This window comes from Equus caballus, chromosome 2 (assembly GCF_041296265.1).
Source record: "Equus caballus isolate H_3958 breed thoroughbred chromosome 2, TB-T2T, whole genome shotgun sequence".
Lineage (NCBI taxonomy): Eukaryota > Metazoa > Chordata > Mammalia > Perissodactyla > Equidae > Equus > Equus caballus.
Genome location: NC_091685.1, coordinates 30,769,716 through 30,783,243, shown reverse-complemented (window position 1 = coordinate 30,783,243; position 13,528 = coordinate 30,769,716). Strand labels below are relative to the sequence as shown.

Genomic DNA, 13,528 nt, shown 5'->3' with positions numbered 1-13,528 from the left:
CCCCATTGAGTATGTCTTCCTTGAAGACCCTACCAAGCAGACGTCACCTTGGATTATTTTGTATGTGAGATTAGTCCAGAGAAACAGGAAGGGCTTAAATCAATGAAAGCAAGGTCAACTTGATACTTTGGTGGAGGGCTGGGGGCAGCATTTCCCAAAGGGTGTTCCACAGTGGATCACCGGTTCTACAGGTTGACACAGGTATATGGTGGGGATGGGGGAGATGATTTCATGATCATCTCAGTTTGGGAAACTCTGGGTTAAACAAACAAACAAAACAGAGGGCTGGCCTGGTGGCATAGTGGTTGGGTGTATGTGCTCCGCTTTGGTGGCCCGGGGTTCGCTGGTTCGGATCCTGGGTGTGGACTTGCACACTGCTCCTCAGGCCATGCTGGGGCAGCGTTCCTCATGGAGGAGCTGGAAGGACCTAGAACTGGGATATACAACTATGTACTGGGGCTTTAGCAAGAAAAAAAAAAAAGAGGAAGATTGCCAACAGATGTTAGCTCAGGGTCAATCTTCTTCACAAACAAACAAAAAAACAAGAACAGGTTTCCTGACTGCAGGACTTTTCAGAGGTTTGACTTGATGACTGTGCATTGTTAATTTCTAAGAAGAGAGTCTGATATGAAGCTTTTCCCAAATGTTTTGATTCCAGAACCTTTTCTGCCTGGAGCATCTTGGGCTTTCTTGTGTTGCCCAGAACGCATTTGCAGGATTCCCTGACATGACTGGGGAGTATTCAGAAGTGGTAAGGGCCCAGGAGAGTCATGGAGCAAACTGCCCAGGAAGACGGAGCCATAGCAGGGTAGAGCCTGGAGCTATAAAGAGGAGGGAGCTTCTTCCTCAGGAAGGTAGAGGGAAAGGTGAGGAAGGAAATGAGCTTGAGCTGAGCCCACCAGTTGCATGGAAGTAGGGAGAAAAAAGAAACTTCCCAGGTAGAAAAGGGGGGCTGGAAAGGATACCCATATTGCAGAATTCCTACAGAAACTTTATGTTCAAAACTGGCTGCATCTGGACCCTGCATTTGCTGAGCAGAAAGAAAAGGAACAAAAAGTCCATAGATACTGGCGGTTGGACATGACAGCGATCGGGAAACAGGGTCCCCTATCACAATCTCTACCCCTAGAACTGGCCTCTTTCCCACAGACAGAGGAGTGAGAAGCGCTGAGCTCTGTCCCCTTCGTGTATTTCTCAGACAAGTCACCTTCCCTCACCGCTGTTCGGTTCCCCCCACGTCAAAGGACTAGAAGATGATCAGGTGGGTCTTCCAGAAAACAGAGTCTGAGACGTCATGAAAGGTGGGCAGATCTGCGTCTTTTCGTGTTCTGGGCAGAGCTTCACCAACAAGGCTCAGGCAAGGTTGCACTTGAAGTCACAGATGCAGCCGATGTTCTGGAGTAATACCAGGCCTGGGTTCAAGACCCAGCTTCACCATTTACCCGGAGCAAATCACTCTACTTTTCTGGGCTCCGTTTCCCACTTGAAAAATGAAAATCATCACTTTTTTCCCCCACGGTGAAGCCAATAATTTTTTTAAGTAATAAGATAATGGGTATAAAATGTTTGGCACATGGCTGGACACTGAGGGCTTTATAAAAGGTACCTCTGTTGGTTAGTTACCACCAATAAATTCCTCTAAAGCCCATGGTCTCTGTAAAGGGAAATTGTTACATTAAAATAGTTAAGTGATGTTTTACTGTAGGGGGTAAAAACTGGTAGAACTAGTTGAAGCCAATTGGTTTTTATTTTCTGTAAATCTCACCCATCTTCTCCCCCTCCGGGTTCGAACAGGGCATAAGAATAACTCAGTGGGACTCTGCACTAACGGGGACTCTTGTGGGAAGGACTCTCATTCTCAGGGATGTTGGAGGCCTCCTCCATTCCCAGCATTGGTCTCCTGCTGGGAGTGACTCAGACCGCTTGGTGGGCGAGGAAGGGGGGTGGTGTCAGAGGTCACTAGACCCAAAAAAGAGAAAATCTTCCGTTTCCCTGGTGGGGCCTGTTTTACAATAGATCAGAACATCCCTAGGCTCCAGGGGAAACATCCTGCCTCACCATAAACTAATCCATTCTGGTGAAGTGAAGGGTGACTCTTGCCCAAGGCACCAAAGGGTGAAATCCCCGGGTGTGATGTTTGGGGCTGGCCAGGCCATTGTGATGCAGGTTTTGCTTTCTAGCCTCTGCCTTCCCCGAGGCCTCGCTGTGGCTCCAGAAAGCATCTTGGGGTCTTGCAAACAGTTGCCTGGTTGAGAAGCTTTATCTAGGGGCTGCTGGATGGAGTGGCTTTTTTTTTTTTTTTAGGAAGATTAGCCCTGAGCTAACATCTGCTACCAATCCTCCTCTTTTTGCTGAGGAAGACTGGCCCAGAGCTAACATCCATGCCCATCTTCCTCTACTTTCTATGTCGGACGCCTACCACAGCATAGCATGCCAAGCGGATCCGCACCCGGGATCCGAACCAGTGAACCCTGGGCCTCTGAAGCGGAACGTGCACACTTAACCGATACACCACCAGGCCAGCCCCCTGGAGTGGCTTTTAAAGATGGCATCAAGGCCATGGGGTTTGTGAAACGTGATCCTGGCAGATAAAGGCATCTGGTACTAATTCTTTTTTCCTTTCTGTTTTTTTTTTTTTTTTTGACACCTTCAAAGCCACAGATCACAGATCTTAGACAGCTGGAAAGAACCTGAGTGATCTTCAAACCCAAACCTTTCATTTCACAGTTGAAGAAACTGTGGCTCAGAGAAGGGAGTTAATTTGCCTAAGGTCAGCACAGCTAGTGAGCAGCAGAGTTGGAACTCAAACCCTAATCTCTTGACTCTTGGTCCAGTGCTCTCTCTCCCACTGCATAACAATAGTACTGGTAACAACTATGTGGCAGGCATTATATTAACTGCTTCACACGCATTTAATCCTCACAACCATCCTATGAAGTAAATACGATTATTATTCCCATTTTACAGATGAAGAAATGGACTCAGAGAAACAAGTTATAAGTTCAGGGTCACAGCTAACAAAAAGCTGAGCCGGGTTTCAAACCTAGGTCTGCTAGAGACCTGGAGCTTGTCATCATTAACACAAAGCTATCGAAGACACAATAAGTCTTTTCTTGAAGCTGACGGCCTTAACTTCAACACCACCTCCCCCCCCCCCACCCACCACCACCACTTCACAGGCTTCAGGGAACCCCCAGGGACTGGAGAGTGGAAGAGACTGAAACAAAAGACTCCCTAACTTGTCCCATCCAGATGAGTTGTCACTTAGTCCAAGGGCAGCCAAATGAAATAGCGTGGCCCTGTGGGTCATTAGTCAATTCAGAGGCCACCAGTGGATTCGAAATATGGCCCAACAGCCAAAGCCATGGGCTAGAGAGTCAAGTCACTGTCATCTGCCTATCAAGACTCTCACCTTCTTGGAGGTTTCCCCAGGGCCCATCAACAGGTAATACTGGGGAAGTCTGCACATGACCCAGGAGGGTGCGAATGACTGAGCTTATTGTGAAAGGGGAGAGGGCTGAGGCTGAAGGAAGCATCTCTTTAGGGAGAGCTGTGGAGCGTGACTCAAGATTCCGAAGGAGCCTGGGCAAAAGGAATACTCACCCTCACACCCCCTCTGAGGCCGAGGAAGCTGGTGACTAACCTCTCTTACCAGGCACATCTGTCCTGGGCTGAGGGCCCTGGGCGGCAGGCACAAAGCGACAAGACAAGGAACTCACTGTTTTGCCAAGAAGGCAAGATATGCCCATCCCTAATGATAACAACAATATCAGGACTTAGGGTGCTACATGCTTTGCATGTGTTACCTCATTTAATCTTAGCAAAAACCCTACAATGTAAAAGTTATGCCTATGTTAAAGATGAAGAAACTGAGGCTCAGAGAGTTCAAAGGACTAGCCCAAGGTCATAGGTAGTAAATGGGAGAGCCAAGATTTAAACTCGAGTAGTGTGGTTCCAGAATCCAAGCTCTCAACTAGATGCACTCTGTGTGTGTGTGTATGTGTGCGTGCGCGTGTGTGTCCACGCACGCTGGGCAGGTGCTCTGCAATACAGCTTCCTGCATCACCTGGAGGGGGAGATCAGAGAACTTTCACAAAGTCCTCCAACACATGAGCATCTATGAAATTCGGTAACAAAACTGACTTTACAAAAATTCAGTTGTAGATAGAGAAAAAGGAGAAAAGGTTTTCCCGAGTAGAGGGGTTGCACGAAGGTTTCCTCAGTGGGCTTCTGCACAGGCAGAAATATGCCTCATTTGTTTCTGTCTCAGCCTGGGGTACAGAAGCCCGGCCAGGGCAGGTCCTCACTCAGTTCACTGACTGACTGCTTGCTGAGGCAACATAAATGATGGTTCTAGGCTTGAGCTTTTGAGCCACGCAGCCTGGGTTCAAATTCCAGCTTGGTCGGTGGTGCTGCGTGACCCGATCAAGTTTTAAGGCTCTCTGGGCCTCGGTCTCTACATATATAAAAGTAGAGGTGCTGACTGTACCTAAATCCCTGGGCAGCTGCAAGGATTGAGTGACATGGGGCAGAGAAGATGCGTAGCACGGTCTGGCATATAAAGTGCTCAAAAAGTGAGAGATACCACTATAATTTTTAATGATAAATAAATCTACATATTCATTGGATGAATAAATGAATAATGCGTGAATATAGATAGCTGGGTCTTGAAGCGGAGGAGATTCCAGAGCAACTGGGGAATGGGAGGTGGCGGTGATAGAACCAAATAAATGAACCCAGTCTGGGAGGGAAAGCTGAGCACAGCACAGTGTGTGCCCAAGCAGTGTGGGCAGCCTGTCCAGAGCACAGGCTGAAAGGGTGAGCAGGGACCATGGCACAACATGCGCCCAGGCAGTGCGGGCAGCCTGTCCAGAGCACAGGCTGAAAGGGTGAGCAGGGAGAAGGGAGAGGTGGTGAGGTTGACAGTGACTTTCGAGTGGCAGCCTTCCTGAGGGAACTGTTGGAGGAGCCTGAACTTGGTGCAAGACATGGTTCTTAGGTCCCTCCAGGCCACAGTTTCTAAGTCCTTCCCATTCCCCACTGCTTGACCACCTGCCCCCAAATTGAGGGCCTTAAAAATCTTCCGGGCACAGGGCTGGCCCGGTGGCAAAGCAGTTAAGTGTGCATGTTCCGCTTCAGCGGCCCGGGGTTCACCAGTTCGGACCCCGGGTGTGGACAAGGCACCACTTGGCAAGCCATGCTGTGGCAGGCGTCCCACACAGAAAGTAGAGGAAGACGGGCACTGATGTTAGCTCAGGGCCAATCTTTCTCAGCAAAAAGAGGAGGATTGGCAGCAGAAGTTAGCTCAGGGCTAATCTTCCTAAAAAAAAAAAATCTTGCGGGCAGGCTAGCTGTGGATTCAGAAGAACCCTCACCTGAATGTCCAAGGTCCAAGGTCAAGCACTTAACCTCTGACCACATGGCCTCTGCCTTTCTGAGAAGGTGTGGGGCCCAGAAGGCCCTAGCAAATCCTTCCCCCACCTCCTCTCCAGTGAGATCAGATCTAAACACCAAGGGCAGCCTTGAAGGAAAACTCTTAAGGAATAGCAACGGACTTTACACGGGTTAATTGTGCCTACTTGAACCTCTCTGAGCCTGGAGCAGACCCCACCCCATCCTGCTCCACCTCACTCTAACCCGGAAGGCAGCACTGACCCCAGATACTCACTCCTTCCCTTCGGCACTGGGGCGCCAGGAGCCTCTCTGCCCAAGCAAGGCCTTAGAGGCCTTAGACACTTTTCCTTGGTGGTTCCTCAAGGAAACCCTCATCTGAACCCCCAAGCCCCTCCTTTGACCCCTGCAGATAGACGAAAGAAAGGGGGAAATGCATTTTTAGCACTGTTTCCCATGGTGGTGGTAGGGATTAACAGCCTGTTTCTCAGCGAGGCCCTTTTAATATGCAGGCTGGTGATGGCCCACAAGAGCAGGTGGGCTGGGGCGGGGGCTAGGGCCCAAGGCCAGGTCCCTGGAAAGAGTGGTCCGGGCTGAGCCAGCTGGGTTCTGTTCTTTCCAGTGGGCCCTCTCCTTCCAGGATGGAGACTGCATTCTTCCTGGCACTCCTCTCTCTGGCTGCCTCCTGTTTTGGCTGGTTCTTGGCAACAGAGAAAGAATCTCCAGGCAGCACTCTGGCTGCATCTTCCTTCCCAGCTCAGGGATAAGCCTTCTCTGATTTGTTACTTTTTAATAACTGCAAACAGTTTCGTTTTTCTATTGACAGGAAATAATGTCAAGAGATAAGCAAAAAGAATCAAATAGAAATCACCCTGATCCCATTATCCATGATACTCGCTGGTGTCTATCTTTCCTGTTCTGTCTCTATTCACATAAACGGGTTTTAAAAACAGAAGTGGACTAATTTACTAGAGTAAGTGAAAGACTTAAAAGTAGGGAATGAGACTCAGGTTCCAGATCCAGCTCAGAGACCCCCCGGAAAGAACCCTGGGTGAGTTGTTGCACCTGTGGGTCTCACTCTTCTCATCTGTAAAATAAGGATAATGGTACTTATCTCACAGGGCTGTTGTGTGGATTAAACGAGATTAAACACTGAGCCCAGTGCTCGCATGTAGTAAGGACTCATAAATGTGAAGAATTATGCTGGAAACACAAGAAGTAACTTCCAGGTACTAAGGGGCTTCTGCAGCGTCCTTTTAAGCTGTGGCTTGGTATGCAACTACATTCAGGGGTCTGACTTTATCTTACTGAGCCTCTGCTGAAGGTATTTATATTAACTCTAATTTTTCAGGATTATGAACAGTGCTCTGATGCATATCCTAGCAGATAAGTCCTTGCACACAGATTATTTGCTTAGACTAAACTCCTATGAGTAGAATTGCTAGATCTAAGGATGAGCTAGAATCTTAAGCCAAAGTTTGGACTGATTCACTCCCCCTCCAACAAGGAGACAGCCTGTGTTCCTCATCCTTGCCAAGACTGGAGTTTAGGATTTCTTTCATCTTTATCAACTTGATAAGTGAAAAAAAATAAATAAATAACTGCTTGTTTCCAGGGTATTCATTGACGTTCTCTTGTTTTTTTTAAGGGGAGCTTTCAGGATGACTTTAGACCCCATAATGATTCTTCACGTTCAAGGAACTTCCAGGAAGGAATGTAGGTGGTGTTATTGGCAGAACTATGATAAAAATCTAAAGTACAGAGTGTAAAGGGGCCTGGAGGCTGCCTACTCCTTGTCCTGACCCTCCACAAGCACAACTTCCAGGTCCTTCCATGCCTTCAAATTAGGGCCATACTCTCTCCACTTCAGTCAAGTGATGGGGTAGAGAAGAATACTGTGATGGAACATTTACAGAGCTTTAGGATAGTACTTCTGGGACCCATTAGGATTCATAATGGCATCTAGGGCCATGGCTTCATCCAAAATCTGACGTTCCAATCCAAACTCCTTTGCTTAAGTAAGGGTACTTTCTCTGAACCTCAGTTTATCTATCAAAGGGGGCCAATAATACATTCTTTCCCCTGCCCCTGTGGCTTTATCAGAGGAGATAAAGCATAGGAAAACACTTTGTAAACGAAACAGAGCTTTACACATAGAAGGGGCTGTTTTTTTATGGAGGTTGAGTGCTGAGTGCTGTGAACTAAGCTGTATAATGAGGCTGGAAATGGCTGGTGGCCGAGGACCCCTTTCTAAGCGGGGTGCTCACCTATAACACCAGCTATCTTTTACTGGGTACCTACTACTTGCCACTGGCTTCACAGTGAGATCTTCTTTAATTTAATTCTCAGGTCTACCCCACTGAGGAATGATGGGGAAACTGAAACTTACAGAACTGAGTAACTGGTCCAAAGGTAAATGCTAATAAGAAGGAGTTAGAAATTCAAACTTGGGAGGTCTTCCCTGGGGTGTGGGAGTAGAAGGCAATAGTTGATTTGCCTAGAATGTCAATTATCTTGTGTAAAGTACATGCATTCATCCATTTTTCATTTATTCAACAAATATTTATTAAACACTTACTATCTACCTTACAAATTCTATCAACCAGCCTATCTACTTTTCTTCCCTCCGTCCTTCTTTCCCTCTGCCCATCCATCCATCCCAGGCTTTGTTCCAAAGAGGAACTCATGAGGCTGAAAGGACCGTTTCCATGGCTTTGGGGTCAGGCAGACCTTGGTTTGATTCTATCTCTGTCACTAAGCAGACAGCCAGGTGACCTCAGATGCATTATCTCACCTCTCTGAGCCTGTTCCTCTCCCGTAAACTGGGGATAATTACGAAAACTACTTCATAGGATTCAAAGGAATTACATGCTATGCACATAAAGCACCTAGAACTGTGCCTGGCACACACTAAGGACACTGTGTCACCTCCTTTAATCCTCACAGCAATCATATCACCGAGAAGAAAACTTAGGTAACGAGGAAATGAAGTTGCTCGGCCAAGGTCTTAGGCAGTCAACTCCAGAGCTTACATCCTTTAGTAATGCAGCCAGTGCCCCAGGAGTCAAGTTTAGCTGGGGTGGATTTTGTGACCCCATTTTACAGGGAGGAATGAGATAAAGCATCTAAAGCAAACATAACAGAATAAGAGCTCAATAAGCAATAATTTTAATTAAGTCAAGATCAGATCTGATCCTGAGCTCACTGCTTAGAGCCCACAAGTGGGCAGCGCCCATCCTCCTCCGACGCACTGCACAGGGAAGCGCTGAGCAAGGACCCTCAGTCCTTCCTACTCTCATCTCTACCTTTGCTCCAGGAAGAAGAGGGAGGTGATGCCCATTTAGTCCATGGGCGATTATTTTGGTTTAATGACATTTAAAATGAGGTTTTGTATAGAGTTTCTAAATACAAAAACGACGATGCAAGATCAATGCAGAAAACTTGGTGGGGGAGAGAGGACAGGGAAACAACTAAAATGCTGTCATTTCGGCACCCATAGAGAAGCACTGCTGGCATCTGCAGATCTGTCCTCTCAGTATTTTTATATAGGTCAGCGGATTTTCACGAAGTTTTGAATAACCATGAAGTGGTCGTGTTAGCAAGGCCATTTTGTCCAATAGTGCAAGTCTCGTACTGTAAATGGCACTATGACTGTGCAGTGCACAACCTTCACAGACAGACGAAGCGGCCCTAGCTCTCAGCACTTATTTAACTCAGTAGTTCTAACCTTTACTCCTCCCCAACATGCCAAGAATGTCACACTCTCTTGGAACAGTGGCTCATGGGCAGTCATAATCCTAGAAAAGAGAGGGAGGGGTGAAGGACGGTGCCATCCTCTGGGGGCATCTCCTAGTGTCTAGAGAAGGAACACTTCTTTTCCAGAAGTAATCTAGAGGGAATCCCAGGTGACTTAACACCGAACTCCAACCTTACAGTGATTCACTAACCTTGACTTACAGAGAGGGAAACTGAGGTTCTGAGACAAGAGATTTACCTTTCTCAGCTAGTCAGTGGCCAGTGGGCAGACAGAAATTGAACCTAGGACAATCCCTGACTTAGTCGAGTTCTATAAGAACGGAGGCAGAAAGATCTGAGTTCAAATTTCAACTCTTTCACTTATGACAAATCACAACCCCTCTGAGTCTCAGTTTCTTCACCTGTAAAATTAGCTAACAGCTTCCTCATTAGGTTTAAATGAGAATTAAAATGAGAAAAAAAAGTTTCCTAACAATTCTTGAGTGTTATTTGTCAGGCACTGCACAACACACTTCATGTCCATTATCTCATTTAATCCTCACAGTAATCCTATGAGGGAGATACTGTTTTTTATCCATTTTACAAGTGAGGAAACTGAGGCTCAAAGAGCTTAAGTCACTGGCCAGCATCACATAGCGAGTAAGTGGTTGAGCTGGGGTTTGAAGCCAGGTCTGTCAGCCTCAGAGCAACACTATCAGATAACACAGGTACCTTTTAGCACAGTGCTTGCAACATACAAACACGAAATAAATAGCAGCAGCCCTCATTATTTACTATTATTGTTAATACAATTATTATGTCACAGGTGATTGGCTGGTCTCTGTTTTCAACCTCCTCAGCCAAGAAACCAAGAACTGGGCCGATCCAAGAAGGGGAAGCAATGCCAGCCCTGCCTAGCCCTGGGCCACACTCATGCCACACAGGATAGGAAAGGGGTGGGAGCAGGGAGCAGAGCTGGGGTAGTGTCTCTCTAAAACCTGGCATCTCTGAGTTGTTCAACAAACGCCTAACAGCTTGTGCCTCCTCACTGGGAGGCACAGCTCCTGCTGGAGGGGTCTGGTGACCGTGCAAACTGGCTCATGGTGTCCCTGCCTACCTATCCTAGACCACTAGTCCCTCCACCCCATCCAGGGTGCCTTCTGGAGCCTTCTATAGAAATCCTCTGCCCCATGATTTAGGCTTCTGCTGATCTCTGCAGATGAGCGTGGGCGATTAAAGAGGTAAGATCCAGAGGCAGAGGGAGAGGACCTATTTAAAAAAGCCCAGCGAGCACAGACACGCCACCTGGCATCACAGCCTCCATCGGAGCCCAGCCAGCATGAGTCACCCCCACAGCCCTTTACCTGTGAGTTGCAACAAGGCTGACAGAAACTCCACAGCCTCCTAGGAGGCAGGTAGACAGGTACACAGACAAGCGTGCCATCCTTTGGGCGCAGTAAGCTTTGCAATTACAGCCGACACCAAATGGCCCTCCTGTCACCAAGACCTCTGTAAAGTGGTTGGGCACCCAGGCTCTGCTCTCGGATCAAATCCCAGTTGACTCTTCCACTTGCAGCTTGAGAAACTTATTAAATCACTTTGAACTTTAGTTTCTTCATCTCTAAAACAAGAACACAAGTGCCGATCTCATAGGGTTGTTGTAAGGAAGAGATGAGACACTGCACGTAAAGGCTCAGCACCATGCCTGATGTGTTCAGCATACTGAGCACCTACTGTGTGCCAGACACTGGAGCAGGCACTGGAGAGTCAAGAGGGAGGAAGGCAGACAAGGTCTTTGCTCTTCTGGAGTTCACATTCCAGGAGAGACAGACAACAAACAATTAGAAAATATCAAAAAGTCCCAAGGGCTTTGCAGGGAACCAAGAGAAAGTGGTGATATACAGTGAGTGAATGTCTGCTGTAACAAGGGCGGCTGCTCAGAGGAGGTGGCTATTTACAGTTATGATTACTATTTACTATTATTTGTCAGGGGCCTCACAGCTGCCCCTAATACAGCCTCCAGTAAGAAAACCACTTCTGACAGTTCTCAAACCCAGTACCCACTCTCCAGAGGCCTGACCCCACCCTTAGAGGACTCCTTTGGATTCTGACTTTACCCTGAAAACCTCCATCAAATTGGCAGGAACAGCTGAAACCCCGCCTTTCCCTGAGAGAGAGGAGTGGGCCAAGGGGAGGCTCCCAAGAAGACAGAGCAAAGAGATAATTTGCCAAAAGGGGAGTGGGAGAGAGAGAATGAAAAAAAAAAGATACCAAGATCTTTGGCTTATATTTAATTTCAAATTAATCCTGATGGAAGCGCTAAAGAAATCTCTAGCATTCTTCTGTTTGTGTTTGTGGATCTTCTGGGTTTATCCACCTCTCTCTACAGAGGACAGCTCAGGGCAGTCATCCCACAACGACTTAGTCTAACAGGCGTCCTATTTCTCCTGTGTTTCCAAGGTGGAAGGAAGCACTTACTAGAGTTTGTCAAGTGACCAGCTACCTAAGGCTTTGGAGGTGGCCGACTTCAACTTTTCCATCCCTTCTGTGCTGGCCAGAGGTATGTGGTCTGCTCACATCTCATTCAGATCACATCACACCAAATAAAAGGTTGCCTCTCACCCTACCCTCCTACCCCCTGCCACCAACACCCCCCCCCCCCCCGACACACACACACAGAGAAGGTTCCCCCAGAGCAGTGACCCTGTCTTTTTGGCCTCTGTCTCCCCAGAAACCAGAGTAGGGTCTGACACACAACAGGTGCTCAATGAATGCCTGCTGAATGGAGGCCACTGACTTCAGCTCAAAGGGACAGCCAGACCCAGAGTGAGATGACTGAAGATTCAGATGTGGACTCCGACACTCACTAGCTTGTGCCCTTGGGCGAGTCGCCTTACCTCCCTGGCCTCCATTTCCTGACCTGTAACGTGTGTGTTGGGGAGGGAAGAGGGCGTGATAACATCTACCACAGTGAGTTACTGTGAGAATCAAAAGAAATCTCTGGAATAACCGTAAAAGATTATTCAGAAAGAAGATATTACTGTCTTAAGTGGAAAGTCCTGGAAAAAAAGAAGGGGAACTTATACAGAGACCCACTGGGAGAAGATCTGCTCTGTCCTTTGAGAATTCCTCAGGGGCTGTGAGTATCTGATGCTCAGCAGAGGAGGGGGCAAAGGAATTTGGGAGGGATATTCCTGGGTATCCAACACACTAACTAGAAACACAATCGAGATTTCCTTTAGCCAAGTATCTGTTTGTGCCTGTACTTTTCCTCTAGCTCTCTTTTTTCCAACATTTTTTTCTCCCTCCCTCATCTCCACCCCCCACCCACTCACCAAGGAAGGAATTGGCCAGCTCCACCCAGCCGGCCCCCCACAGCTCCGCCCCCAACTTGGCAGGCCAAGAGTTAACAGCTGCACCTGTTGAGGTATACCTGCTGTCCGCGGCACCTGTACCCGCAGCCAATCAGCGCCAGCGCTGCCGGGAACCTACCTGTCAGCAAAATCCCGACACTCAAACCTCAACATAAATCAAACACTTCCCTGGGCAGGGAATGTCTGTGTCAGGCAAGAATTAGAGACGAGCGGTCAGCAGGGCCTCCGTGCTGATCACTCGAGCCTGGGAGCCTGGGAGCAGGAAGATGTCGAATGAACTTGAGTGAGTAAACATCGGCGGATGCCTGGCGCTCTCTGAGCGTGGAGGCTGGATGGGGTTTCCAGCAGGGGGAAGAGCAGGGAGGCCGGCGCCAGTATTCACAGAACAATTTGTAAGGGTAAATGAATGGGCTGCCGGTCTCACTTCGGCGTGTCGAGGCAAGCCCCGTCTCAAGCTAGAGCTGAGTGTTTCCCTGGGAAAATTGTGGGTTTTTTTCCTTCTCTCTCTGCTGAGCAGTTTCGAGCCAGGTACGGAAACACAGGATGGAACCTGTGAAGGCTTTCGGCACCACTTTCTGATACTCTGAAGGGAGCTTGGAAATCAGAGACAGCTCCAACCCCATCGAGGCTTTCTATCTTCTTGCCAAAAGGAACTTCTTAGAGGTGGTTCTAAAAGCTCTCTTAGGCAAGAGTTAGGTTTCTTTAAAGGGACTTGTTTGTTGGGTTGGAACAGTCTCAAGTGGGAAGGTTACAGTGTGGTGGTTAAACCCATGCACTCTGTAGTCCGCTTGACTTAGGTTCAAATCCACTCTGCTCCTCATGGGCTGTATGATCTTGGACAACTCATTTAATTTATCTGAGCTTCACTTTCCTCATCTAGAAAATGGGTGCAAGAATGCTTGGTAGGATTCTTGAGAGAGTTAAGTGTGACAAAGGCTGTAAAATGCTTAGCCCAGAGTCAAGGTCTGAAGATGCATTCAATACACTGCGGTGACTTTATTCAGAGGCAGATCTAAAGCTGAGGAAGC

General features: G+C 47.8%; 1 protein-coding gene and 1 long non-coding RNA gene across 4 annotated transcripts in view; one reads left to right on the top strand and one right to left on the bottom strand.

Annotated features, from left to right (window-relative positions):
* LOC102149837 (uncharacterized) overlaps window positions 1–12,757 on the bottom strand; it is a 28,057-nt gene extending 15,300 nt beyond the window's left edge. For all 3 annotated transcript variants that reach the window (XR_011436514.1, XR_011436513.1, XR_011436515.1), the window contains exon 1: window positions 12,619–12,757. This is a non-coding gene — a long non-coding RNA (uncharacterized lncRNA). The remainder of the gene's footprint in view (window positions 1–12,618) is intronic.
* Window positions 12,638–13,528, top strand: part of GRHL3 (grainyhead like transcription factor 3) — a 34,376-nt gene continuing 33,485 nt past the window's right edge. The window contains exon 1 of the mRNA XM_005607352.4: window positions 12,638–12,783. Within this exon, the coding sequence (XP_005607409.2) occupies window positions 12,767–12,783 (17 nt within the window). The 5' untranslated portion in view covers window positions 12,638–12,766. The remainder of the gene's footprint in view (window positions 12,784–13,528) is intronic.